The sequence below is a fragment of the Bradysia coprophila genome, chromosome III (genome assembly GCF_014529535.1).
Source record: "Bradysia coprophila strain Holo2 chromosome III, BU_Bcop_v1, whole genome shotgun sequence".
In the NCBI taxonomy this organism is placed as follows: domain Eukaryota; kingdom Metazoa; phylum Arthropoda; class Insecta; order Diptera; family Sciaridae; genus Bradysia; species Bradysia coprophila.
Genome location: NC_050736.1, coordinates 3,191,782 through 3,218,557, shown reverse-complemented (window position 1 = coordinate 3,218,557; position 26,776 = coordinate 3,191,782). Strand labels below are relative to the sequence as shown.

Sequence of the window (26,776 nt, the reverse complement as noted above, 5' to 3'; positions counted from 1 at the left end):
TTCTTAACCTCTTACAACTTGCGATCGTATCGCAAGAAGAAATCATTCAATCTCTTACTTCATTTTGACGTCGTCGTTGTCGATAGCAGATGTCTAACCGATATTGTAAGGTTGACTTGTCATGATATTATAAACCAGGTATTGTCTGTCCATACTAACGGGAGGAAATAGCGACTTCTCTTATTTCACCCTTAGACGAACTCAGTTTTCGATTAAATTTCATCAAATTTATCGAGTTCAACAAATGCATTTAACGAAACCTCACTCGCAGAAAATTGGAAACTTTAAACATTTGTTTAATTAGAGCATGCTAAAACCACGACACGACAGAGTAAAGTTAACTAGGCAGGAGCGCTGATTTGACAAGGGACCTGATTGATCTAGTAGCCCTATATTTTTTGCGAACAAAATTTTCTAATTTATGTCAGTGTTCATTTGAGTTCATTTTCATCCAGTGTATTAGGTTTCCTATTTGATGTTTCGAAAATGAAACATTTGACATCAAATAGATCATCAAGGCCGTTTGAAATGCCATACACGTTAGAAAATGCCATCCACGTTAAAAAATAGTCATTTGTGTACCTGTTTTGGACGATTGATTTAAGGCAATTTCGCGGATTTTAGGCACTTTCGCATGTAGCCCTCACTTCGTTCGTGCTACAACTCGCGAAATTGCCTAAAAACAATCGTCCAAAACAGATACACAAATAACTAATACAAATGAATGAATGAACGAAACATTTAACGAAAATTAAGTGAGGCTACGTCTTAAAGTACTGTATCTTTGTATTTTTTGATTCACTTTTTCATCGAAATTCAAATTTTAGGCGTGAATTAAAGAAAATGTTTAACAGTTTTACCATCTGATCTATTACTTCATTTGATCGAAGATTTTCAGAGAAAGATTTTAGAAATCTTTTACTTCATTTGTTTTGAACATGCTTTTTGCTATAAGACCTCATTAGTCAGTGCTTGTCGTGTATTCTTGCTGTCGTTGACGATAACACATGACAACCGTCTGTAACAGGTTAAACAAAATTATGTATAGTTTCATTGGACTTTTCCCCATTAGGCAGACAGTATAGAAACACAAACACAATTTATAATTTAAGTGGCTTATATTTACACATTAATATTTTTGTCCCATATTTTGTTAGAAATTGGTTATAAAAGTACAAAAATACAATTTCACAAAATTGTCGTCATCGGAAATCTTATGCTGTATCCTTACAATCCTATTACACTTAGTACTAAATGCTTTCAATAAAAAAAAATGAAAATATAAATAAAAATTATATTTTAGCAATTGGCAGCATTATTAGACCAAAGGGGTGACATAGTAAAAAAAAAATTGGAAGAGAGATTTACCTAAACTACTCATATTATCATCGATAATAAAATTCCATGTTACTACTAAATTAATCTCCAGGTTTTATACATCAGCATTATTATTATTATTAGTGCTGCAATATATAAAATGATTCACTCAAACATTTACTAGTCACACCCCTTTGCGAACAAGGCACCAATTACGATAAAATTAATAAATTATTGATTCCTTGACATCGTCGAATGGATAGCAATTTTAGAGCAGAAAATATATTTGAGAAATTGTTTTCACAAGCTCATTAAAATCATTCAAAGCTCAGCAAAAATTGAGAAAATTTCGAAAATGTAAGGAAGCTTGAGGAAATACCTTTTCAGAAGCAATCCCTGTTATTAAAGTATGGACAATACGTTGTTTGTTAGCTGTTGTTTTTTAAGAACAGTTTAATAGTCGACCAACACTCCTCAGAATGTACTGCGTTGGTTGAACACCAGTTTTCGAGTTAGCTTGTTTTTTAACTCTTACTGATTAAAAAAAAAATAGTTGAGAAGTTACCAAAAGCAACCTCTGCACACTGGGCCTTTACTTGTTAAGATTAGATATAGTTTGACAAAAGGAAAACGTTAGACCAAGCTTTCCAAAAAAAAATACGAACAATGAGTGAGATATAGTGCACTAGGGAATCTGACTAAAGGAAAACGTCAAATTACGCTTTCCAATAATTGAACGATGAGTGAGAATATTGATACACTGGTGAGATACGGTGCACAGCTATTAAGTTCAATTATTTTATCGTTTTCTCTGTTCACTTATTCATCAAGATAAATGAACTTGAAGTTGTTATGCCGTTTGAGATTTATCTTCAACCAAAATTGTACTAAACGTGTCGTCGCTGCCATTTACCAGACTGTTAATGATTGTCTGTGAATTTCATGAGATCGTTGATCATTGTACACTGGCGCTGGACAACCTAGCGTAAAAAAAACTTTGTAAATAACTTCAATTCCAACCCTTTTTTTGGTCAATATTCTTACGACACACTCCACAAGTTTCTTCGTCACTACCATCACCACATCCATCTCGTCCGGAACAAATGATAGCCGTTGATCGACACCGCCCGTTTCCACATCTCAGCGGACAATAGCGATTTCCACGTTGACCCGGTTCGGTTAGCAAACGTAAAAAGAAATTCGGTACCGACTTTGATCCGCATAGATGTGGTGGCTCGTCACTTCCGTCCGGACAGGAAATGATAGCGTTGCAAAATTCATATTCCGGAAGACATTCGCCACTTTTGCATCGGAATGTATGTTCTGGACATCTAAATCGGACAAATTATTTCAGAATTAAATGCTAGTTAAGAGCGAAATTATCATCAGTTTACCTTCCCGAGCGTAACGAATTGCATCCCATTTCATCTTCTCCGTGAGAACACTGTTTCTTACCATCGCATAGGGCTGCCCTCGACACGCATCGGCCGCTCATTTGGCATTTGAAAGCTTCTTTCGGACATTCTTTTGAACTATCACGAATGCGATTGAAATTACACTCTTCGTCAGATCCGTCACTACAGTCTGGTCGTCCATCGCAAACAAAGTACCAGCTGATGCAGACTCCACTCGATCGACATTGAAATGTTCCGGGTGAACATCCTGTGTGCTCGGCATTGCATATTTTGCTATCTTTATCACTTGAGTGCGCGCAGTCACATCGTTTGTTTGCATTACAGTAAGTGTACGGATCGGCCAATTGACAATGTTTGTCCGATTCGCATTTTAGTCCCAAAGATATTGGTCCATGGCCAAGGTCGACACGTGTACGAATTCCTGAGAGAAAGAATGGAATTAAAAAATGTTTGATTTCAAGACTCACGATATAAGACCAATTTACCTTGTATTTGAGCTCTGAGGTTCATGACTGTAGAACTTCGGACAGATTCAGTAGTTGTTGGCACTTCGCTCCTATCCACGAACGGCGTTGTATAGGGCTCGGTAACAGTTTGTGTTTCAGTAAAATCAACCGGAAGTCTTGTAGAAATTGGAGCGTTCGGTTCCATGGCAGTTGTTCGACTAGCTAGTGCTTGCAGTGTTGTAGTCTCAATGGGAACATCGGTAGTTGTATGATATGGGTGGTGGTGTTTTAATAAATCATCTTCAGTTACTTGAACATCATCTTCACGAGTAGCACTTTCCGTAGATAACACTTGAACCTCCTCCGTCTGTGTTGTATATTCCTCAGTTTTTCCGTCAGTCGAGTCAATATAAGAGTTAGTGGAAAAACCAGCATCCGTGGTTATTACGTTTTCCAGCTCCGTGGTGTGTGGTAGATGTTCCTCGTCTAATGTAGTAGAGATATCTTCAATGTTTTCATTACTATTCGTTGTTGGGTACTCGAATTTTTGCGGATCATTTGTTGTCGTATATAGTAGTTCCGCTTCTGTCGATGGCACCTCTACCATAGTAACAGTTTTAGAATCATCAATGTTCTCTGTTGCACTTTGTACAATCATTTCCTGAGGTGTTGGTTGTCTGTTAAACAATGGTACAATGACTGATGTATCTTCAATAATCTTAGAATCGGAATCAATCAAATTAATTGTGTCATGATTTTCTTCAATTTCTGTTGTTATCTCGTCCTGCTTCTGATTCTGATCTACGCTAGATAACTCAACAGGTTTCGCCGTGTCATCTGTAGCCTGAACAATAACCGGCTCGTTTTTAATTTGATTCAACACATCAGGCTGTTCTTGTGGAATAGTAATCACTGACGGTGGAACCTCAAATTCTTCAATTGTTGATGGAACTACAGTTTCCTGCTCGATCTGTTCACCACTTTCTTTAGATGGAATGGTGTCTACTGAGTGTATTTCATTCGATAAAACTTCAGGTTCCTTTTCGTTCACCGGCTGTTCCTCTACTTTTTCAACATCATTGACCTCTTGTGTTGACGATTGGTTTCCGGTAACATCTGAGTCGGCATCACTTGTTTCGCTTGAAGTTTCTTCACCAGATTCTACCTCGCTACTAGTATCTTCGTCATACTCTTTCTCGTTGCTAATTTCTTCATCAGAGTCTTTATCGCTACTATCTTCCTCAGTAGAATAAATTGGAGAGGAGTTTTCTTCGCTGTCGCTGTCCTCACTAATGTTTGAAAAATCTTCACTTTTGTTGTCTTCAACGAACACAACAGGATTAACATGGCTTTGAGTGGTAGATTCATTAGGCTGTTCTTCAAAAACTTCATTGGACTCATTCAATGTTTCTTCATTGGACTCATTCAACGTTTCTTCATTATTTGTTATACTTTCATCGTCACTTCCACCGTCTTGTGTTTCTTGAACAGCTTCATATTTTACAGTGGTCTGATTCTCTTCCGAGTCTTTCCTGTTAGTGTCCTCGACGCCTTCATTTTCACTATCAAGTTCGCCGTGCTTGTCAGCATCCGGCTCGATATCAATAATTGCATTCGTAGTCACATCCTCGCTGACATCAACATCATTATTCTCTTCATTCGATGCAATCACATTTTCCGTTGCTTCATGTTCGTTTTCACTATCATCCGTCTGCGTTAACTCTTGCTCGATTACTAGGGTTTCTTCCCCGTTAGGCGAAATCATTTCCGTTGTCATATCTACAGCATTGACCGTACTCAATAAATTCGGTTCTGGACGATGAGTTTCCACAGGTATGACCTGAGTGGTTACAGATATTTCATTTGGTGGTTCTGTAGTAGCCCCTTCTGTAACATGGATGGTTTCAGTTGCACTATGCACTTCCGTGACAATACTCGGAGCTTCAGTTGTAACACTTTCTACAATTACTGAATCATTTTCTGTAACTCGAGACGAATCGCTAGCTGGTAATGGTTCTTGTTGATGTGGCTTCTCGAATATAGGTACAACATCATCAACCATTTCGAAGTCTACATCTTCCACAACGCATGAGGCTCCCACCTGTCGTGCTGGGGCTGAACATTGACATCGGCCGAATAGATTTGGTATCAGAAAGTCGCAGTGACTGAGACCATTCCACATGCGACATTGTTGATTACTGTAGCAAACCATACCTGGACGAGCGGCTGAAATGATAAAATGATATCCATTACTTTCTTAAAATTTAACTAATAATTCTGTTTGTAGTCGGAAAAATTCTTTGATAACTTTTCATAAATGAACCTCAACTCTATTAGCAAATTGGCATCTTAATTGCATTTCTACTACAGCCATAACGCGATAGTTGTAAATTAGTACATTAAGCTAAAAGATACATTGAAAAGAAACGAATATGAGGTCTAATCTTATCGTAAAGATAATCCGGATGGACTTGTTCGACTGCTTCGATGAAAAGTGTTTATAAGTTTTATCATTAAAGAGTCATCTATTATTAAAGTTGCTATGTCGTACACACTCCACATAACATACTTCGGGAAATACAGGAAAGATCTAGCCAATTTTGACTGGTTTATAAGCTCTACTTTTATTATTGAATATTACTGAGTATGGTAATGGTATGGTAATAGCCTACGAATTAAATTCTTTAATGAGATTTTACGACATTGAATTAATTTGCACCCACGAAGAACGTAGAAAGTTAGTTGTCACATGTTCAGGTTTTGAGTTTTCTTTTCCCATTTTACCAACGATTAAAGTTCTCTGAATAGTTTAAATCGGCTTTGCTGAGCCGTTACAATAAATCTGTATATAATTTCCAGATAAGCATACAGTTCAACGTTATATGCTACACATTGGCGGTTTAGTCTTTTTTAGTTTAGCTGTATGGAAACCCAATACAATATTCTTCCCACAAAAAATCTATGAGGAAATGAATGATTCTATCGTATAAAGTGTCCAGTAATGAGTTAAGTATAAATAAGTTCATCTGCTTATCAAATCGTGAAATTTACGCTATACTGGCTCGAGTATTTAGATATGCGTTTTGCGTATTCTAGCCAAACAGCGAAACATATTATATATCATTAATCAAATCAATCAATTAAACTTACTGTACCGTATTCATAAAGCAATAACATCATATCGTAGAGTGTTGTGTATATTATACGTTATTCTTTCCATAAAAAAAGCCAATCTTCGTTTACAATCTTCATTTAATGAAAACGTAATTTATGCAGACCAAACAAATTGGATTGTTTAAGGTTCTTAATATCAATCGTTTTATACTCAATTGATGATGAGCGTCTATTAATAATAAAAAACGTGCGTCTTGCCAAGAGAATTCGTTGCAAATATAATATCGGACGTACAAGTGTATTAATTTGTATTATATCGGTAAATGTTTTAAACATTATTTTATGTTATCGCTACGAGATGGAGGTCAGTGACATTGATTTTACACACATAACATGCAAAAAAGAGAATAGCAAAATTGGATCAAGCCATGGAACAGCGTGTATAATTGTGCCTATCGCTTCGCTTTAACATACCAATTTGTTTGAACAACAGTTTCGCTAAATTGTAAGTGGGTTACCTAAAGACTAATTGTTGTTCATGTTAAATGAATCCAAACCAAACAAAGTTAGTTTCATAAATGAAACATTTTAATCTTAATTTAAAGGAAACTGTGCTGAGATGTTTCTCACGACCCTTTCAGTGGGCTTGTTTCTTCGATACAAGAAAGACTAATTAAAATATTTAAAAATCGACAATTTATCGGGCAGTAACAAGAAAGTGGGAAGTTCTCTGAGATCTACTCACGCTATTAACTCCAACATTGATTCCAAAATGTAATTAACCTTGACAATTTGCAAGTCTTCACGTAGCACACCAGTTTTACTATCGGATCTATTACTTCATTTGATCTGAGTTTTTTCGATAGATTTATTTTGAATCTTTTACTTCAATGTTTAAACATGATTTTTTTTGCTATAAAAGACCACATTAGGCATATCTTAGTCGTTTATTTTTGACGTCGTTATTGATAACATATGATAGCAACAAGTTAAATCTATACTCGTATTATCATTTCCACATAATGTCATGCATACCTATGAGACTCATTGACATTTTTATGGCATTCTGTTCAATTTTCATTTCATTTCCACGTTCTAATTATAACTTCTCTATTAGCTTTGCATTTAAAAAAATAATAATTTTTAATTAAAACTATCAAATTGAAATGTATATAATTGAATGCATGCATGCTAACCATCAAAACAATGACGGTTTTTCTCTATAGAATATATTTTATGGCAGAATTATAAAAGCATAAGAATAGCGATGAATGAACGGAAATTAAACGCACATCGCACATATATGAAATTGCATATTACCATAGTACCGTTTCATTGAATCACGCATATTTGTTAGCTAATAAATTGTTAATCATACCACGAAAATGTGATAACAATTTAGAGGTAGCGCTTCCGAGTCGTTATTCACAAAAAAAAATTAAATTCAATTTCATAATTCGTACACTTGATTTGTATCTCTAGCTGTTAAAACCTTAAATTTATTTTGTATTTAACTATAAGACCACCGAATTCAATTGGCTAGGCCAACAATGTAAAATTGCACGCATGTGGCCGAACAGCCGTAAATTAATTGCAAGTATATATTTATTTGAAAAACGTATACCGTACCGATTGTATCTCGCAATGCATGCTTTTTGCCATTAATAATGTTCATTCGATTCAATACGTAGTTACAAAATTGATCCACCCGAATCGGAAAAGGTGAGTGTATAATTAAATCAGATTTAGTGGTACACATTAATTCGCCTATTAAATTTAATGGATTTATAAGCCGCTTACATATGATTAATGTTATTCCGATATAGCAAGTCGTAATTTTTGAGGATTAAACTGGACTCTGAGGCTGTAATTTGTAAGTATATAGCAGGATGTAGTCAGCGAAATTTTATTACAATTTTGCTGGAAGTATGTTATACTGTTTTCTGTATCCATAAAATGTGATTGCTAACTAGGATATCGTATTGAGTTCCCGTCGTTTTATGAGACTCGTATTTGACACGATTTAAACCTTCCATTGAACTTGAAAAGAATGCCTAGATCAAGGAAGGGAATCTATACGATCTCATCTCATGCAAGTGTTCTAATAAATGACTTATTTTATGTAGCCAGGCGCTTTAATTTAATTATATTCCATTACTCTGCAGGTGCCAATCAACAGCAAATTAGTTTGTTTTTATCAAGAATTCTTTTAAATCTCGTTAAAATCTACGTTAATCATGACAATATCATCATTATTAGCTGCACTGATTTACCTTCACACAATTACCTCTGAAGTCCTCGTAATTGTTGTTATTCATTAGTTCCTCTCTATCCGCAATCTTCATTAAAATTAATTTCTTTTCATTTTTTCACACAGTAGAATTGATCGAAAATGCATTCAATCAAGATATCAAGCCAAGAAGCTAGATTGTTTTACCGCAGCATCGTCATCATCATCATTATCATCATCACCATAACAACTTTAATGAACATGAACATTACAACATGTTAAACAAACATACATAAATGCGCACTTAACCGTGACAATGTTCTCCTCTCGCATCGCCGCTAAGCATCATAGTATATAGATCAGATGGTTCAAAATGCTGTATGAGTGAAATATTTACACGCATCCATTACATATTTCTATAAGTAGATATATTCGTTCGGCCCATTCAAGAAATTCCCATCGTTACACATATTTCCGATAACACGCTGCAAATGGAACAAAAGCGCATTTACGTTACCATCCGTCTTATGTGAAACAATACTTTGGTAAAATGCTCGTGAATTATTTGTGGTTGTGTGTCACATTAGTTTATCTGAAAATGCACCAAACGGTGGAGCAGCATCAACATATACATCATCTACGTGGATTTAAATAGAATAATATGAAATTTAGATTGTCCATATTGTGCGCAATATATATAGCCGCAAAGTATAATATGCAATAAATCTGTGTGCACACTGTAACCGTAGTTAAACAATATATATATATATGAAATGGCTTTATGCTTCGCCCGGTATGAAGTTAAACATATAACATACAAATGGAATGATAATGCCACAGGTTTTCCCATTTTTTCTTCTTCTTTCGTTTGTGAATTATCAACGGTATTATCTCGCAGCATTATCAATGGCTTTATGTGGATGCGAGAGGATGGGTAATGAACATTTACTACTGAATGGCGTTTCTCTAATGGTATAGACTGTACTATTTAAATGGGAATAAAAATTCGAAAGAACATTTCGTTTGTTCATTCCGTACAGCCATTCTATTCGCAATCATTGTTGATGTAAGAGATACCCACGCACAGTTGGTGGTACCTTTTTTTTTGCATCAGAACACTTAACTCAGCTGCTGATTGTTTTGACTTAATTCATTTTATGGATATTAACCGCAGACGTTTTGTCGAACGGTACATTTGCTTGACGTAAATTTATATTAGCTGTTTGATGAATGCGGCGCGTTACCTACTTGAAATGTTATATATGTGGACCATGAAATAAATTTATTCTAATTAAAATTTAGTGGGTTGCATCGCACTTAGTGCTTTGTGAAAATATGATACCGAATCTAATTCGTTACATTGATAGATCGCACATTGTGTGAAAGTAGCACTTTCGTATGTATGAATTTGAAAAGATACAAATTGGTGAAATTAATAATGGGAAATTATTGAGACTGTACGACGACATGTAATTTATGTAAACTCCTTTTTGATGTGCAAATTGATCGTACAAGCTTCTATTGAAGAAAATATTTCTGTATTATAACTGAGTGGCGTCGTCTAGTTCATCAATCAATCGAAGAGGCGTACATTAAAAAATAAACAAAATCTGAACAGTAACTCTAACGCCTGACCGGACACGCCCAACCAAGAATTTTTCTCGTCATGAGCTTATACAACTTGTTATCATTATATCAACAAAAATGCAATTACCTATTGATGCAGTTCTTGTCGTAAATGTTTTAGTCAAACGAACAGATCAACTGACTCACCCAAACTGTACCTAGTTCACAAATTAACACCATATCGTTAATATGAAAGTCATCATTTCTGTGGAAGTTACATAATGAGAAAGCCAACAAAAATTATAACATTTCGCTTATTTAACAACACATCAACTTGACATTGAAGATTATTTTACATTTTTCTTTAAATGAAAAATCACCTGTTGATTTAGTTTCTATTTTTATGTAAAGCGCGGCAAGTTCATTAACTTTATTTTCATCATCACTTTTTTTTTCCTCATCTCTTCTCTGGCCGTTAATGATCGCAAATTTGCAATTTTGCTAATTAACGTTTATGATATATAATGAATACGTACAGAGTGCAGATAACATCTAGTTTTATTTGATTTTAGTTATTTAACTTTGTTTTATACTTAAAGGTAAAATGTGTGTATATGCATTGTACACAAATGTGTCATTCAACTTTAACAGGAATTTGTGATTAGAGAAGTGATGGACTTTTGTCATCAATCGTGAATTCGATTTGCTAAGAATGGTGTGTATCTTTTGTCAGCACAAGAACCGTACATGGGTGATTAATGGTAATTTTGTTTGTGGTCTTTTAAAAGAGCTGTGACTAAGACCCAAGCTACTAAAATTAGTATTCAAGGCTATTAGATTATAAATATGCCTATTACCGACCTATGTTTGTCGTTTATAAAAAGTTCGTTTTCTCGCAGTTCTCGATGATTTTTTAAAAACTTTCTTAACTTACTTTTTTTTTATTTTTTGTCATTCTTTCTTGAAGAAAATTCTTAGAAAACTGGAGAACAGTTAAAGTAAATACATTTAGGAAAATGGTTGCTTCTAGAGATGTGCGGGCCGCCCGAAATTCACCTACCTATTTCAAAAATTAGTCGGGCTCGGGCGGGTTCGGGTTTCAAAAACAAAGATTCGGGCCGGTCCGACTTTGTTCGTCTTTTAAAAAAATGTGAAAACTTGAAGATTTAAAGAAAATTTATAGTACAGTCCGATAGTAAGCTTCCTTTCAAGTGTTCGATAGATTTGTGAGACTACATTATTATAACGATAGCTAACCGAACGATTTCCACTTGTTAGGCGCGCCAATTTTAGGTTTTTTCGCTCAATAAAAAATATACGGGCCGAGTCGGGCCGGGCCGGGTTTCACCACAAAATTCTCGGGTCGGGTCGGGCTCGGGCATTAAAAATTAGTCTGGGCCGGGCTGGGTCGGGTTTTGAAAATAGGTCGGCCCGCACATCTCTAGTTGCTTCAACAAAGGGATCTTATAAATAGCTTCATTACTAACAGACACGGAAGCCACAGCAGGTTCGTACTGGCTCGAAAAAACCCTTCGGGCGTTGTATGGAATCATAAAACTTACTGACATATTTCTGGCCAAGACATTCTTTAAAACGATTTTTCACCATGCAGCCATGATGGCTCATTTTTGGTCAAATGGAGAAAAATGTAGACCACAACCAGATCTACACTTTTCTTTATTTGGCCAAAAATGAGCCATCATGGCCTTATGGTGAAAAATCGATTTAAAGAATGTCTTGGCCAGAAATAAGTCAGTAAGTTTTATGATTCTTCGTAAAACGTCTATCATTGGACTTCATTTAGATGAAATGACCAAAAATAAGAAACTCTTAGGGCCTGAGCCACAAAAAGTGGTCACCGAATTGAACCAGAACAATATTAAAACCATATTCTCTACTAATCTCGAGAAGAAATGTTATCAAAATTGTACTCTTTGTGCAAATACTTCCTGCGAGTTTAAACCGAATCATGATGAATTCATCAACTGTTAAGTAATACTTGGAACAACTGAACTTGAACCTGACCCGGAAACTCCTGAACCTGCTTAGCGCTGAGCCTGATCTGATTAATTGGGATCTGACCTGAATTAATCAAAATCTAAGATTAAATCTTTGGAGGGATTCTTTTGAAAAACAGCCTACCGAAATCGGACGCATTTTCCAGTGGAATTTTTTATATGTGCCTAGGAAGGACTTCAACCCTAGAAACCAAAACCACTTTCAAAAAAATTCTTCGAAGTTTTTGTGGCTGGTGAAAGGTGACCGAAAACTTGCACTTTTCTTACAAAAATTTCTCCAGTTACACGAGCCGTACAGGGTCGTGTGGGTGTCATTAGAAAGGTAATCACATGTACTATTGAGCCGAATAGGGACTTCTTGGGTTTAAAATTCATCCACACTGAAATATGTGCAGTTGAAGTTTTCAACCGAAGAGTTACACTGTTTTTACAGACATTTCTCGAGTTACAGTAAACGTACATGGTCTTTCATGTAACTCGAGAAATTTCGGTAAGAACAGTGTAACTCCTTATTCGGCTCAACAGTACATGTGATTACCTTTCTAATGACGCCCTACACGACCTTGTACGCCTCGTGTAACTGGAGAAATTTTTGTAAGAAAAGTGAAAGTTTCCGGTTTTTGGTCACCTTTCACAAGCCACAAAAACTTCGAAGAATTTTTTTGAAAGTGGTTTTGGTTTCTAGGGTCGAAGTCCTTTCTAGGCACATACAAAAAAGTCCACTGGAAAATGCGCCCGATTTCGGCAGGCTGTTTTTCAAAAGAATCCTTCTTGGCTTTTTGGCTTACCTGAAAACGTAAGGTAAAACTGAAATATTATCTGTCAGTATGTCAGTTTTGTATAAATCAGGTTCGGGGTCAGGTCAAGTCAGGTTTGTCTTTATGAATTTGCCTGACTCGATGCTTCAGGTCTTTTTCGGTTCTGATGTTCGATGTAAATGAAATCAATATTTGTACTAGGTTCTAGCACGACTGTCATTATCCAGTCAGCCACTCCATGCTTACCTACGTCTATCTCTAACAAAAAATTAGTACTCATTTCGTTTGAATGACTTTACATTCAGAATGGACAAAAAAGATGATAATTAAACAAATATTGATTTCGTACAATGTCTTCACAAATTTGTCATTACGTGCAAAGTGAATTCCAAAGTCAGTCTTTTACTTATCAAACCAAACAAAATTATTATACACACATTATACACAACAAAAGAAGTTTCTTTCGGCTTGTGTAAAATAGCGGCAACATAACGGTTTCTGTTAAGTTGTTAAAGTCGGTTCCCTCGAACCGGGTACATACTCGCACATTTTATTTGTACATGTACACCCATCCACATGTCCTATAAAACCCATAATATTTTTAAACGAAATAAATTTTCACATCACAACGAAACGAAATGTACCACATAACCATGGTGTATTGGTGCGGTTCGTATACGAGGAGGTTTATTCTGTTGAAATTACGATATCAAAGAAAATTCGATTTTAAATTTATAAATTTATTTATGCGGCAGAAGTAAGATTCGATAAGAATTTATATATTTTGTATAAACAGCAAATTCAACCAGAATATCAGCCGTGCATAGATGATATAATACATAATATAGAACCAAAATGATTATTATAAAACAACAACAACGACAAAAAATTATTACCGACATGAGAGCGTGCACGCGACTAAACAACAGTGAATCTTATCAACATGACTGCATACGGTTTAGGAAGATTTGAAGATCGTGTGCAGCACAGTGTATCTAATGCGATGTGTTGAATAATAACAAAACACTTATTTGGGCAATAATGCTTTTACTTTTTTTTGTTTTGTTCAGGCTTGTCGTGAGTGATTTAAAGCGTGAAAATCGTTGACAGAGAAAATTATATTTCTTAATTTGAATTTGATGGTTAGCTTGTTTGGTAAAATTGATATGTGTGTTTACATGTAACCATATAGTGGCGGCACGGTAAAATTGTTAGAACGAAAGACTTCAATTGAGCTACGAACCTTAATTGAATAGATTGAATAGTGAATTATGTCGGTTTTCTGATTATGGTTGTACGACGGAATATTATACGTTCATATGCAGGCATTTTCTAATGAAAATGTGTGCCAAGTCAAGGCTATAATTTATGAGCGAGGGATGTATATAATGGCATATAACATACACATTACACATGTGTTCTTAACACATCCATTACGAATACATAGTTTTAAAAAGCAACAAATTGACCATTTAATTGTGTAGTCCGGTTTGATTAATGTGCTGACCGAATTTATATTATGATAATTTCGGTAATTTATAATTCGTTGATTTGTGCATCTTTTTGGACAAAGGAGAAAGTTGTTTAAAATTCCGTAGATTGATCTTAAATACTTCAATGTCATTTGTCTTTCGGTTGAAAAGAAATCTTCTTAACCCACATATAGTTAAACTTATGAATAATATAACATCTAACCTAGATTTAGGACCCAACGTACATTTTAATGTGTAGTCACTAATGTTTTTGGTAGAAAAAAAAAGACGAAAACCATTTCCATAATTTTGGAGATGCATTTTAACATATTTTGCATAAAAAAACATTAAAATTCTTTTGAAAATATTCAAAACTTTCCCATGAAATTCTAGAATGGAATAAATATTATTACACCGAATACAATGTATAGAGAGCGGTCGTGTCTTCAATACATCATCATACACTTCATGGGCATATAATACGTTTTTTTTTAACAAAATAAAAATAATTTGGTCAGACCGTATGCAGAGATAAAGATTGTGCCATCCATGACCAGAATAATAAATTTCTTTTTTTTTTCAATTCTTTTTATATTGATCACACTCTTGAACCACAATTTTTAGTTAACAACATTGTATATTGGCCAACTAAAATGCAAAGCGTATATTTAGTCAATCGAATTTGATATATATTTCGCTTCTAATGGAACGCATTTTGATTTTCGATTTTAAAAATAAATTTCATTAAAATAAACCGTTAACCGAATGAATGATGTGGACAGAAAAAAAAATAATGTCAGTGATATGGGACCGTTTCATTACCAAATTAATTATTTTCATTTAAAATTCTGCAAGAATATTATTCGTCATGTTCAGTTCATGTACTAGTTTTTCGTTCTTTTGTTGTCAGAGACAGACCAAATAGATCAACATTCTTCTAAAAATTTCAATAAAAAAAGATAAATGACCTAAAAATCTGATTTCTTATGTGATCGGACAGATTATCACATGGTCTTATCTGTTCAGAAAAGGTTAACTGTTTCTCTTGTTTGGTTATTTTCTTTGGTATTTTAAATACTTTGCGACTTTACGGTTTATTATAATGATTTGATGGTCCTTTTGTTGTTTAAATTATTATCTTAAAGCTTTCATACAATATATTCGAGCATATTTATGATATGAAAATATGAAAGAAAAATTAAATTACATCTTGTGTGAGGTCTTGATCTTGGAACTAATGTAATACAACATAATAAATGTGAGTCGGTTGTACAGTGTACGCGAAGATGTAACATCAAATATGATGGTCGTAAAATGCCTTTTTTTACAAGTCAAGACACTGGTTTTTTTATTGCAAATGATTATAAAGTTTGAAAGAATGCAATTTACTTGTATAGTGCACACACTGCACATACATTGTACATTATGTGTCTTGCCAGCTTTCGGATGATATAAAGCAACATTGTACGGAAGAATAAAGTTGTAAATGAAGCGCTTATAAGATTAGTCGTTATAAATGTTTAAATTACTTTTCATTTTTAATTGCAAAACTTTAGCAGCCACCGACACAGAACTTTCCTATTTAATTTACTTTCTGCAGTATGTATATGAAAATGGCCCTGAAGGAGGATTTACAAATATTATTTATACAAAAATTGAAAGTAAATATTGCGTTCAGGTTTTACTAGATAGGTGGCAACAAGATCTCGCTTTTCTATTTAAATTTTGCCATAAGCTATTTACGTATCCCTACAAATTTTTAAACGTTTTCTATAAGATCGGTCTTAACAAACATCGATGCGAATGTAATGCTGAAACGCAATAGTCTTAAACTGTCCCCTGAACCTGTCGCGTAAGCATTTTATTTAATTCTTCATTCAGACCGAAGCACCGTGCAAGCCTATCATTCGCCTCTGAAAATATTTATTAATTCAATGGTGCACTTGATGGCGCCAATTAAATTATTTATTTCTTTTAAGCAAATGATGTGATTTATTTGCATTAAACTAAGTCCTCTATGGCAAGATTATGATAATGAAATTCGATTGGCGTATGAAATATGCATGAAAACCAGCCATCGAAGTCAAAATCGAAGTCCCTATGGCAGATTTTAGATGTAGATTGTTTAAAACATTTACGTGTATACGCTGCACATGGACGACCATATAATTAAATTGGTTGTAAGAACGGTCGCATGTGTATACGTATGATATCGGATACGGTCAATTCAGTTGGACTTATTTATTGATGTTAAGACGTTATAAATAACAAGTTAATTTTCATTGACGATCGTGCAGATGAGATTGTTTAATTGAATTTTTTTTTTTTTTTCAAATTTAAATTAATTAAACACTTACGTTGCAGACATGTGTGTTTACGGAACTGTAGAAATCCTTCGACACATCGGCATGCACCAGCTAAACAGCTACTGTTGGCTACTCTCAATGAACACTGTTCCGGTAGAATACAGTCGTTGCCAAGTAGTTGGGCTAAAAACGAGAATTAACCAATCAATACACATTATGTAACTAAAAAGTAGAATTTTATTGTTGATAATTTGAGAGCCTTATGAATCAGGTGGTTAAATTGCCGGCAAGAAAAGCTAGTAAATAAACCACTTAGAAACGGTCAGGCATCTGTTATTAACAACGACGACTAAATCAAACAATGAGCTCTAGTTGTAGTGTCTTTTTAAATAGCAAATTATATATTAAATTAAACGAAGTAAAAGATTTTGTAGCAATCTCGAGACGTTACTTTAATTCAATGGCATCCAATGACTTGCCGATTACGAAAGGTTGAAGTATTTTTCAACTTTTAGTGGGTGTTCAGCCTAGACATATTTAACAACCGATCTAGCTAACCAAAGATAGCCCCCGAATCCTGGACTATTCTTCCCATATAATCCACTCGAAAAAGTAGTAGTGTTGCTGAACGTTAAACTACAAAGGAAAAGCCATTGGCCGGTAAACATAAAATGATAATCACTGTTTTGTTTTGAAACCAAATACGAACCAGGTAATTCTGAGCGTCTCTCAAGCAAACAATTCTCGACGCATTTTAAAATAAATATTTATTTTTGAGTAAATAAACTCAGATTTGATCCAAATGATGTGAAAAACGGACAAGAACTTATCATTTATATTTTAAGTATATTTCCACATTTAAAAATGCAACCACCACACTTGACTAAAATGCAAAGTGGTATCCTTTTCTTAGCTCAGGTGATTGTTTATAGTAAGATTTTTGTAAACAAAAAAAGTGAAAATTTATATCCAAGTCGTTGAAAGGCGGCAATGATCAAGGATTACAATTTTTTTTTTTGGTTGCATATTGAGCCAATGCAAATATTTATTATTTCGTTTAGATACTTACATTGTAAACATGTCGATTCGTTCAAACGGACAAAATACGGTGCACATTCACAGTATCCAGCCATTGAGCAAACGCTTCCTTTCACAAAATCTGTACAGTCCATGTCATGGTTACATCGTGCGCCGAGCTCCACTGTTAGTTGAGATTGTGCTATTCGACTCACCGAGACTATCTGTAAGTTTAATTGTTCATATTTTGAGTATTAACAAAAACATTCTATGGAGTGAGTGTAAAAATTGGCATAATTTTTGTCACCTGTCTAACATACTCTTTAACCTTTAAGAAACGACAAGTATTTACGTAATTCTTTTGTTCAAAGTAAAGCCTAGTATTTGGCCATAGCACTGCTCCTATCATTAACATACAAAATATTTGGAGGATGATGGTATCAGATTAGGCTTTGCATTTCTTTCGTTACGACGGAAGTCATGCTTTTTTGGTGTGAGTTAAAATCAGTGACTGTTTTTGGGAAGACATTTTCCCATATTTTAACACATTTTCCTAGATTTTCCCTAATATGCCCCAAAAATACCTTTAGGAAAATTTGAAAAATGTCGGAAAAAGTACGGTAAAATATATTTCGGTAGAATCCCCTTTCCGGTGTCGATGGTGCATAAAGGCAAAGTCAATTTTTTTATAAATGGGATTTTTTGTTATTTTGGTTTTCCGCGCCGGTTTTTTAGCTGATTATCCATTTTTCAGTCATTTTTAACTAATTGGAACAGTCAAACGACTATTTTTTGGGGTTGCCGGTTAACTACACTATTGTTTATGTTCCCGAAAATAGTCCTTGATTAAAGCACAGAACACATACATGTATCAAAATTTGGAAGATTTTTGACGTGTCTGGCAAACGAGTGTTAATGCTAGAGCGCAAAATCTATTACTTCATTAATTTTACAATATATTTTACTATTTAATACAAAGTCAAGCATAGGTCATCGTTAATTTTTGTCATTGTTGTAGACAACATAAGATTGTTTCCTATTTCTCAACCACGTAAACTTCACGCAAAGTACTACAAATTTGCAGCCAGAAATACAATTGTATACTGTCACAGTTATTTTTCGTCTAATTCCAAAGCTCGTGTGTAATTGAAAATAAATCCACCACGTGCAAGAAAAAAAACAAATGAAAGAATCAACCATACAATGGTGTACAGAACGCTCAAGCATGTTAATCTCCATACCATGCCATTAAAGTAATTCGATTTATTTTCTAGAGCAATGGAGCAGCAATGAAAATATTGATTCAAATTGAATTGAAAGATTAAATGAGAAAATGTACATAGTATAAGGTGCATTGGATCACACAGATCATGACTGAGGGACGATCAATGTGAAAAAGATTAATTGTTTTCTTGTTGTGGTTTCGTTTGTTTTGGTACGGTAAAAATTTTTCAACATAATTATTAGCAGTGAAGCGTGCAAACATTTCATTATCTTAACCTTTAATAACAGAAATACAGGAAAAAAATGAATTTGCAATGTAACTCATTGATGTAATCAAACGGCCAGAATTCTGTTCAGTCGTTTTTTACCTGTTCTGTGCTTGAAAACGAGCACTGCATTCGGCGATTTGAGATAAGCAGAAAAACGAGAAAAACACATACCGAGATATTTCGCCAAATGAATACAACAATATTTTGTAATCGACAGAAATTAGGTCAATCACGAGATAATGTGTATTTCTTAATGGGAGAATCGAAATTCTTTCCTCTTATTATCGCCTCATGGCTAAGGTGTGCTAAGCGAAGCATACACGATGTTTATGTATAATGACTTCTGGAGCATATTTCCTTGCATGGCACGTGAGTGTAAGGGGAGATTATAGTGTGGATAAGCGAATTGAATAGAGTTTAATCGCTACGACTTTTGGATTATTCTGCATTGAGAAACTAATAACAAGCAAAGTATTTAAATTCAACTGAACTTTGTAACAGTTCACTGTAGGAAAAAGCAGATCACCTTTTTTGTTTTGTTGAAATTGTTACATTTTACTACTACGAGAATATAAGGCGGGTAGTAGATGTTACTGGTGCAGGTTTTTTTTTAAATCGTGCTGAATGTATCTTCAGGTGAGAAGTGTGAGTATTGCTCCTTTTTCTAAGCCAAAATCGAAAGTTTCATGTCGCTCAGACAACTTACACTATTAAGCTACTGAAAATCTTTTCTAACCACTCGTGGAACCAGCCAACAATATTCTCGTAATAAAGCCATATTTAAAGGGCAAAATCTAATTGGTGTACAGTGTGCATATAATCATAAAATAAGGAAGGATGATGAACCTCTATTACAAGCATCATTAAACTCATATTTCCATAAACAAATCCACATTCTGTTCCTAGAAAATGAGAAGTCATAAAAATTTACTGTTCACAAACAGAGATCTGCCTAATGAATGTAAATGGAAAAAGTTATGTTTATGACAAACGTTGAGATGAGAGGATATCGTGTACGCATAGCACGCAAGAGTGTGCACTCGAAAAAAATAAATGTTGAGGTGACTTTTATGATTTTTTATGACAATTGAATATAAAACGAAAATTTTCCGATGATACGGCAGTCGGCGTTAGTTGTGATTATGTATGGTGTTGTGAACAGCTTAATCAAAGCGTGTGGCTCATGTTTTTTTCATATCAATTTTTATTTTATTGCGTAGAAAAGGATGCTTTTATTGCAATAGATAATTTTATCGCGTAGGTTTTGTTATGTCCTTTTCAGAGAATTCTAGTTCTTCGGTGTTTTATTGGGGGGACGAGTTGTGTCTTGGATTCAATGCAGTGTTTTTGATTTTATCCGTTTTGATAAGGTCCGAAATTAATTTATTTTCTAGTTTTCCGTTAGCGTTCTTAAAGGTTTCGTATGACCGGACAGTAAGATATTCTTAGAAATATAAACTAACTTGCTCTGTACTCACCACCATAATTAACACCTTCCAAACTGAAGCCATTTTAATAAATTTCCTCGAACAGTATTCACAGCAACACGGCTATACCAAAAAAATATCGAATTTTCCACGTGAAATTATTCCGATCTTCACTCACAAGTCAACAAGTCGAAAGCACTTAAAATAAATTATTTTTCACATACGTCCATAAAAAAGTGGAATTACAATTTGTTGAAAACGCATCAATCTTCTTCGGGCAATGAAATTACTATATAGCATCGAGTGTATGCCTGTGGTGAGGTGAGGCCTTAAACTTAAATAATGTTCCGTCTTATTTTTTTTATCCAGGCAAATAAATAATCAATTCAGCTCACAACTTCACTTGAAAATTATATTACGAAATAGTTATATTGCAACTATTATTCCGTCTATTATAAAACACTTTTCGTTTGATGGTCTTCTATGATTGTTAGCAATAAACGTCTACGTATCATCATCACTCTATGCTCATAAAAAATAATTCAAAATATGCAGAGTGTAAGGTGAAACTAATATTAAAAGAAAAAAAAATATTTTTTTTCCAAATGATTTCGACAAATTAGCATAAGAATTTTATAAAAAACATTGAGAGAAAGAAATTATATACGTCTGCAGCCTGTACATGTATGTACACATTTATATGCTACATACATATTGGTTTGGTTGGCATTTATTTGCTCGGTGCAATGTCTCGAATTAACCAAAGCACCACGGCAGGTACACGTAGAATTACTTTACAAGAATATCTGATATTAGGCGCACCAAGAAACGAGTACTGACTGTGCAATGAATAATTTTTTTTTATTATTTTCTTTACCAGAATTCTCTGGTTAATGAACTTTCTGTTGTAACTTTTAAAATGATAATAATATTAAAATAAATGGAGTTTTTTTTAATAAAATCATAAATTATGATAATTAAGGTGTTATGCTGCTGAACTTTTTCTTTCCACAAAATTTATGGAAAAAAAGAGCGCACGTGAAAATATATTTTTGAATAAATTATTGTCAACCGAATGCATTTAAAATGCATATATTGGAGAAATTTGGTTATATTTCGACTTAATGTTCTAATATACATTTCTGTGCCGATTAACCAGTAACATTTTTTTTCCACTTCTTTCGGTTTTCGAATTGTCTCTTATCTTTTTATTTAATATTGACATTTTGACAGATGTATTTTGAAGGTAAATTTATTATTTTTTTTTTTATTAATAATGAGACGCGTTTGGCCCAGTATTTTCGTCTGATAATTTATGTATATTTTATGTTTTTCGGGAACTAGTTTATGTTCGTTTTTTTTTATTCACTAAATGCATATTAATCAGGTGAAATATTTAGGTAAGGTGGAGTAGGTTACTATGTATGTTCATTTAATTATTTTTTTATAACTTTACCTACGAGTAGTACTAGCTCTGAATGATGTATTTCAAAGATAAGATTTCTTGAAGATATGTCACCATTAATGTTTGGTCTTGAAATGGGAACTCCAATTAGAAAACCATCTAGAAAACAATCGTTGTCAATCAACAGCAGATGAACATCAAGATATCATCTGCTGTTGACAACGACAAAAAGAATAAACGATGGGCGCTGGTTTGTAATAACTATATATCCAAATTTTACTTTAAAATATAGAAGTAATAGATTTAAAACGAGAAGATCTCTTATACAAATGAAGTAACAGATTTAATGATTTTGTTGCAATAAGCTTGCCGTTTCTGAGAGAGTCATCTCGTTTCTCTAGACATGTGGAAGCAAAAGGAGTTGGATTCTCCGAACAAAATTTATTGTATGAACAATGGACCAAGAAACCGTTTTTTTTAATAAGGGAATTCACGAAGCTGAAATAAGCAGAAATATACGCTGTATATTCCGTATATATTGTATATCTCGTATATTTCTGTATATCTCGCTTATTTTGACAACTGTCAACAGAAAAATAATTCAATTTCAACTCGATGGATTTTACTCAAACAAACTGCCATTGCTTAGCGCGCGATCTCAGGAACCTGGAATCGTAATTAGTTTTTCAATCGGTTTAATATTTACCGAGCGATAAGACTTTGAAATCATGATGTGATCAGTATCAAAAAAAAACTTTTCCAAAGTCTTATCGCTCGGTAAATATTAGACCGATTGAAAAACTAATTACGTTTCCAGGTTCCTGAGATCGCGCGCTACGCAATGGCAGTTTGTTTGAGCAAAATCCGTCGAGTTGAAATTGAATTATTTTTCTGTTGACAGTTGTCAAAATAAGCGAGATATACAGAAATATACAGAAATATACGAGATATACAAGATATACGGAATATACAGCGTATGTTTCTGCTTATTTCAGCTTCGTGAATTCCCTTAATATTTTCTTATTTGACGTAAAAAGAAGTAACGTTTTGAGCACTACAATAGAACAATGTTTTGCTCAGATTAAAATTGTTGTCGATAAAAAATTGAAAACGATAAAATTCGAAGATTTGTATTTAGAAGGACTAGACTTTGTGGATCGATATAAAATAAATGGTACATTTCTATACACTGCAAAAAAAGAAGAAAAACATCGGTCCTGGCTCATTGAAGAATAAAGTTAAGGCTAATTTATTTACGATCATAATAATGAATGATATATACAATTAGGTTACAATTCTTTGATACAAAAAAAATCGATTATTTACTCTGTAAGTAATTTAACCTATCATGTTCTCTCCTTCGTCATTAATTTGTCCTTTTTTTAGTTTTTATTTTTTCATTATTTTTTCTATTTAATTCCTTACGAATTCCTTCACTGATTTTTCAACACTTCCTTCATTTTTGATGTGAAGTGAGTTAAATTGCTGGAAGCTGGAAATAGGAACAGTAAGAAATCTCAAGAACTGGAGGACTAAATTAATGAAGAACTTAAGAGCTTGAGAATATGTAAAATGCTAACATTTGGCAATTAAGACAAAAACGGGATGTACGGTCGCGCAATATACTTTTTTCAACATAAGTACTCTATAGACTAATGAAAAGTAGCACAGCGGTAGAAAATAACCACCCACATTTTGCAGCATCCCCCCAAAAAGGAACCGATTTCTTTTTACATAAATTGTTCATTGATGCCCTCTTATATCCTGTATGACACATAATAACAAAAATCGATGCTGTCTAATGTCTAGCGTGGGTCAAATGAAGAACACAAATTAAACTAATGATTTTTCCATTAGACCTGCATTAAACCAATTTATTGACTCAATTAGACGAGACACATAAACTGAATTAAAATCGACAATTTTAAAAAGGAATTGTCAATCTGAATTTACCCGAAACGGAAATAGGAAATTTTTCCTCCGTTGTTCGTTAAATTAGCTATTAATGGAAAATCAATGAACTTCGAACAGTTAGTGGAGTCGTGGAAAATGACAAATTTATTACCTATAGAATTTCCACAAGTAACTAATTAATCGACTTCGCAAAAAAATGTCGTTAGTAAAAACCTTCAATCAAGAAAGCTTTTAACATCTATGACAAGGCATTTCTCTTCAAATATCTATTGGTTAAAGATGTCCCCTAAAATAATCTGTCCGATTAGTGTAACAAAAATGAACTCTGTAACAGACTTAGTAGAAAATCCTTGTTTGACTGCATATAGAGAAAAAATTGAGCCGAAACAATCTTCAGATAAACTTTTTTCGTACAAAAGTTTCGACACAGGGAGGTGGGAATATAATATTGAATGCAGTTATAAGAACATCGACCGGTAGACTTACGTAGTTTTTGATTGTCGGTTTATTAGCACGGCTTTTACCTAAATATACCTAAAGAATATAATTTTGAAATGATAAGCCAAAAACTATATTCTATCGATCAGAATTACTTAACTACATACGGGTATTCATCTGTTATCGATAACGACGACAAAAATAATGATAAACTCTGGGTAAATATGGTCTCTTACATACTAAGATACATGTTAACAAAATTGAAGTACAAGATTTGAAATCAACCGATTAAAAATACTTTGATCGATGGAAGTAATAGACGCGATAATAATACTGGTCACATGCTTGCCGTCTATAACAGGTAATTATACCATATTTAAGGTTCTGCGACTCAAACTAAAAACGAAACTAAACTAACATCACATTACAGTCCTCTAACTGTATCTAGCGAATTATTCATAATCCACAATACATCACCAAGCTACATAACGGTAGACTAATTAAATTCTCACGAATAAGAATCTGAACAGAAAAAAATGTCTAGCAAAATTCATTGCATAATAATTGGATTATGGGTCGCCGATATTATCATGAAATTTCAATAATCGAAGTGTAAAAGTGTTAAACGTTGAGAACGAAAGAAAAAACGAATTCATTTCTCATATTTCACTTTTATTTCACGCTGAAATAAATTAACAGCGAGAAGAATCTCACATAAATCTCAACCGTTATCTTTCACATTACATTGATGGTCGTTTACTGAAGAAGAAAAAAATCATCATCATTTTGATGAAGCGCGAAAAATTAATTTAAATAAAAAATTACACACAACACACCATAAATTTCTCAATCAATTTTGTATGCAAAAATATTCAGTCTGCCGAAAATTTTCATTCATAAAATTTTATTGAATCAGACAATTCAACGGTTTTTTTTTCTCTCTCTACAATGAAGCGACGTTCGGCTTCATTACACCCAAATCAATAACAAAAATAAGGTTAAATGACAAAAAAAATCACTTTTGTCTGCTCGGTATAATATTTTCCGTTCACAAACGATAGAAAACCATCAAACAGATGCAATTGAACAATTGACCATCACAATATCAAGATCAATGCTAAATGTTCAATTCATCCCGTACCATTAACAACAAATCACATAACAATACCAAAAATAATTTCCACAATAACGGTTAATTTCAAAATCAATTCAGTACCATCTATATATGGGCAACTGTGTAGTGTTCTCTCGAATTCACTTCATCAATACACATAATTTTTGTAGGAAAGAAAAAATTAAATAAAAAAAAATAATAAACGACAAAAACCGGTAAACGTTTTCAATTCCAAAACTGTGTGTGGATATATCGGGAAAACTTTTATATTTTTGTTCAAAGACACAGTTTTTATTTATAGTACGTTCATCTTGGTCGCTGGTCAAATCAAAACTAAACACTCATGAGGAATAATACCGTACTTTAGTTATATATTTTTACCATCATCCATCCCGTATGTGTATATATATCGGAATATAAATACTTTTCATCCATGCCGTTTCATACAGCCAATGTACACGATGCGAACAGTACAGAGAAGGTATAAAGAAGTTCTGACTGAATGGTGTAACCTCTTTCTCAAATAATATACTCGACGCGCGGAATATTCTTTTCCGCATATTAACGTGAACATAGAAGATGAAATTGTCAACCATATGCGTTGATAGCTATTTCATCTGTTATCGCCGTTGTCGGGAAGAATTGACGATGATTTTCTTATATCGCTAAATATGTGTTAAAACGAATGAAGTAAAAGATTTTGTATCAATGTATGAAAATGTGTATAAATAAACAGACTTGTGGTGATCTACATGCAGTATGTGAAGGATAATGGAGCAGATAAATATTACAAATTTCCAATTTAGATCATGGATTGTTTTCAACTATACTTTTATCATGATATAGGTTGTCAGCTCTGCAAAAAGGGAATTATACTGTTTGTATGAGTATTATTATCGAATCTATTACTTCTTTTTTTGAGCTGACCAAATTCAACAAAGTTATAAAAAATCTTTTACTTCATTTGTTGAGTCGAAGTTTTATTTTATAAGCAGCGTAGCAAAAGGTTTACTCTTGTTCATCATTGTCCACAACAGGTGTAGATCCGTTCGTAAAATGTTTTCTATCTGGAATCATCTTTACAGGTATATGCATGGTATAATGCAAAGAAATGTTACAAAATTAAGTTCGAAATTAGAAGATCCCCTTGCATTCTAGCTTATGGTTCGGAACTGAACTGTTTTCGTTATTATTTATTATTTGTGCACTAGATATATATACATGTATGACGTTTTATTTGATATATACATTCTACTGGATGCTGTGCGCAAGTGTTTGTTTTTGTGTGGACAAAATAACGATGCTAGAAATAGTTGGAATTTTGTT

The 26,776-nt window shown here is 33.6% G+C and overlaps 1 protein-coding gene across 5 annotated transcripts; it reads right to left on the bottom strand.

Annotated features, from left to right (window-relative positions):
- Positions 1-1,099: 1,099 nt before the first annotated feature.
- Positions 1,100-26,167, bottom strand: LOC119075663. 5 transcript variants are annotated; one of them, XM_037182184.1, is made up of 8 exons: positions 25,505-26,167; positions 20,631-20,981; positions 17,712-17,883; positions 16,694-16,825; positions 3,218-5,404; positions 2,712-3,153; positions 2,362-2,648; positions 1,100-2,297 (listed from the first exon to the last, which is right to left on the bottom strand). In XM_037182184.1, the coding sequence occupies exons 2-8, from the start codon at positions 20,661-20,663 to the stop codon at positions 2,227-2,229; spliced, it is 3,324 nt and encodes a 1,107-aa protein (XP_037038079.1). In that variant the 5' UTR covers positions 20,664-20,981; positions 25,505-26,167; the 3' UTR covers positions 1,100-2,226. The 5 variants fall into 5 exon arrangements, with proteins under 5 accessions (XP_037038079.1, XP_037038070.1, XP_037038087.1 ...); XM_037182175.1 differs by having other exon boundaries at positions 20,631-21,148; positions 25,553-26,167; XM_037182192.1 differs by having other exon boundaries at positions 25,553-26,167.
- Positions 26,168-26,776: the final 609 nt, after the last annotated feature.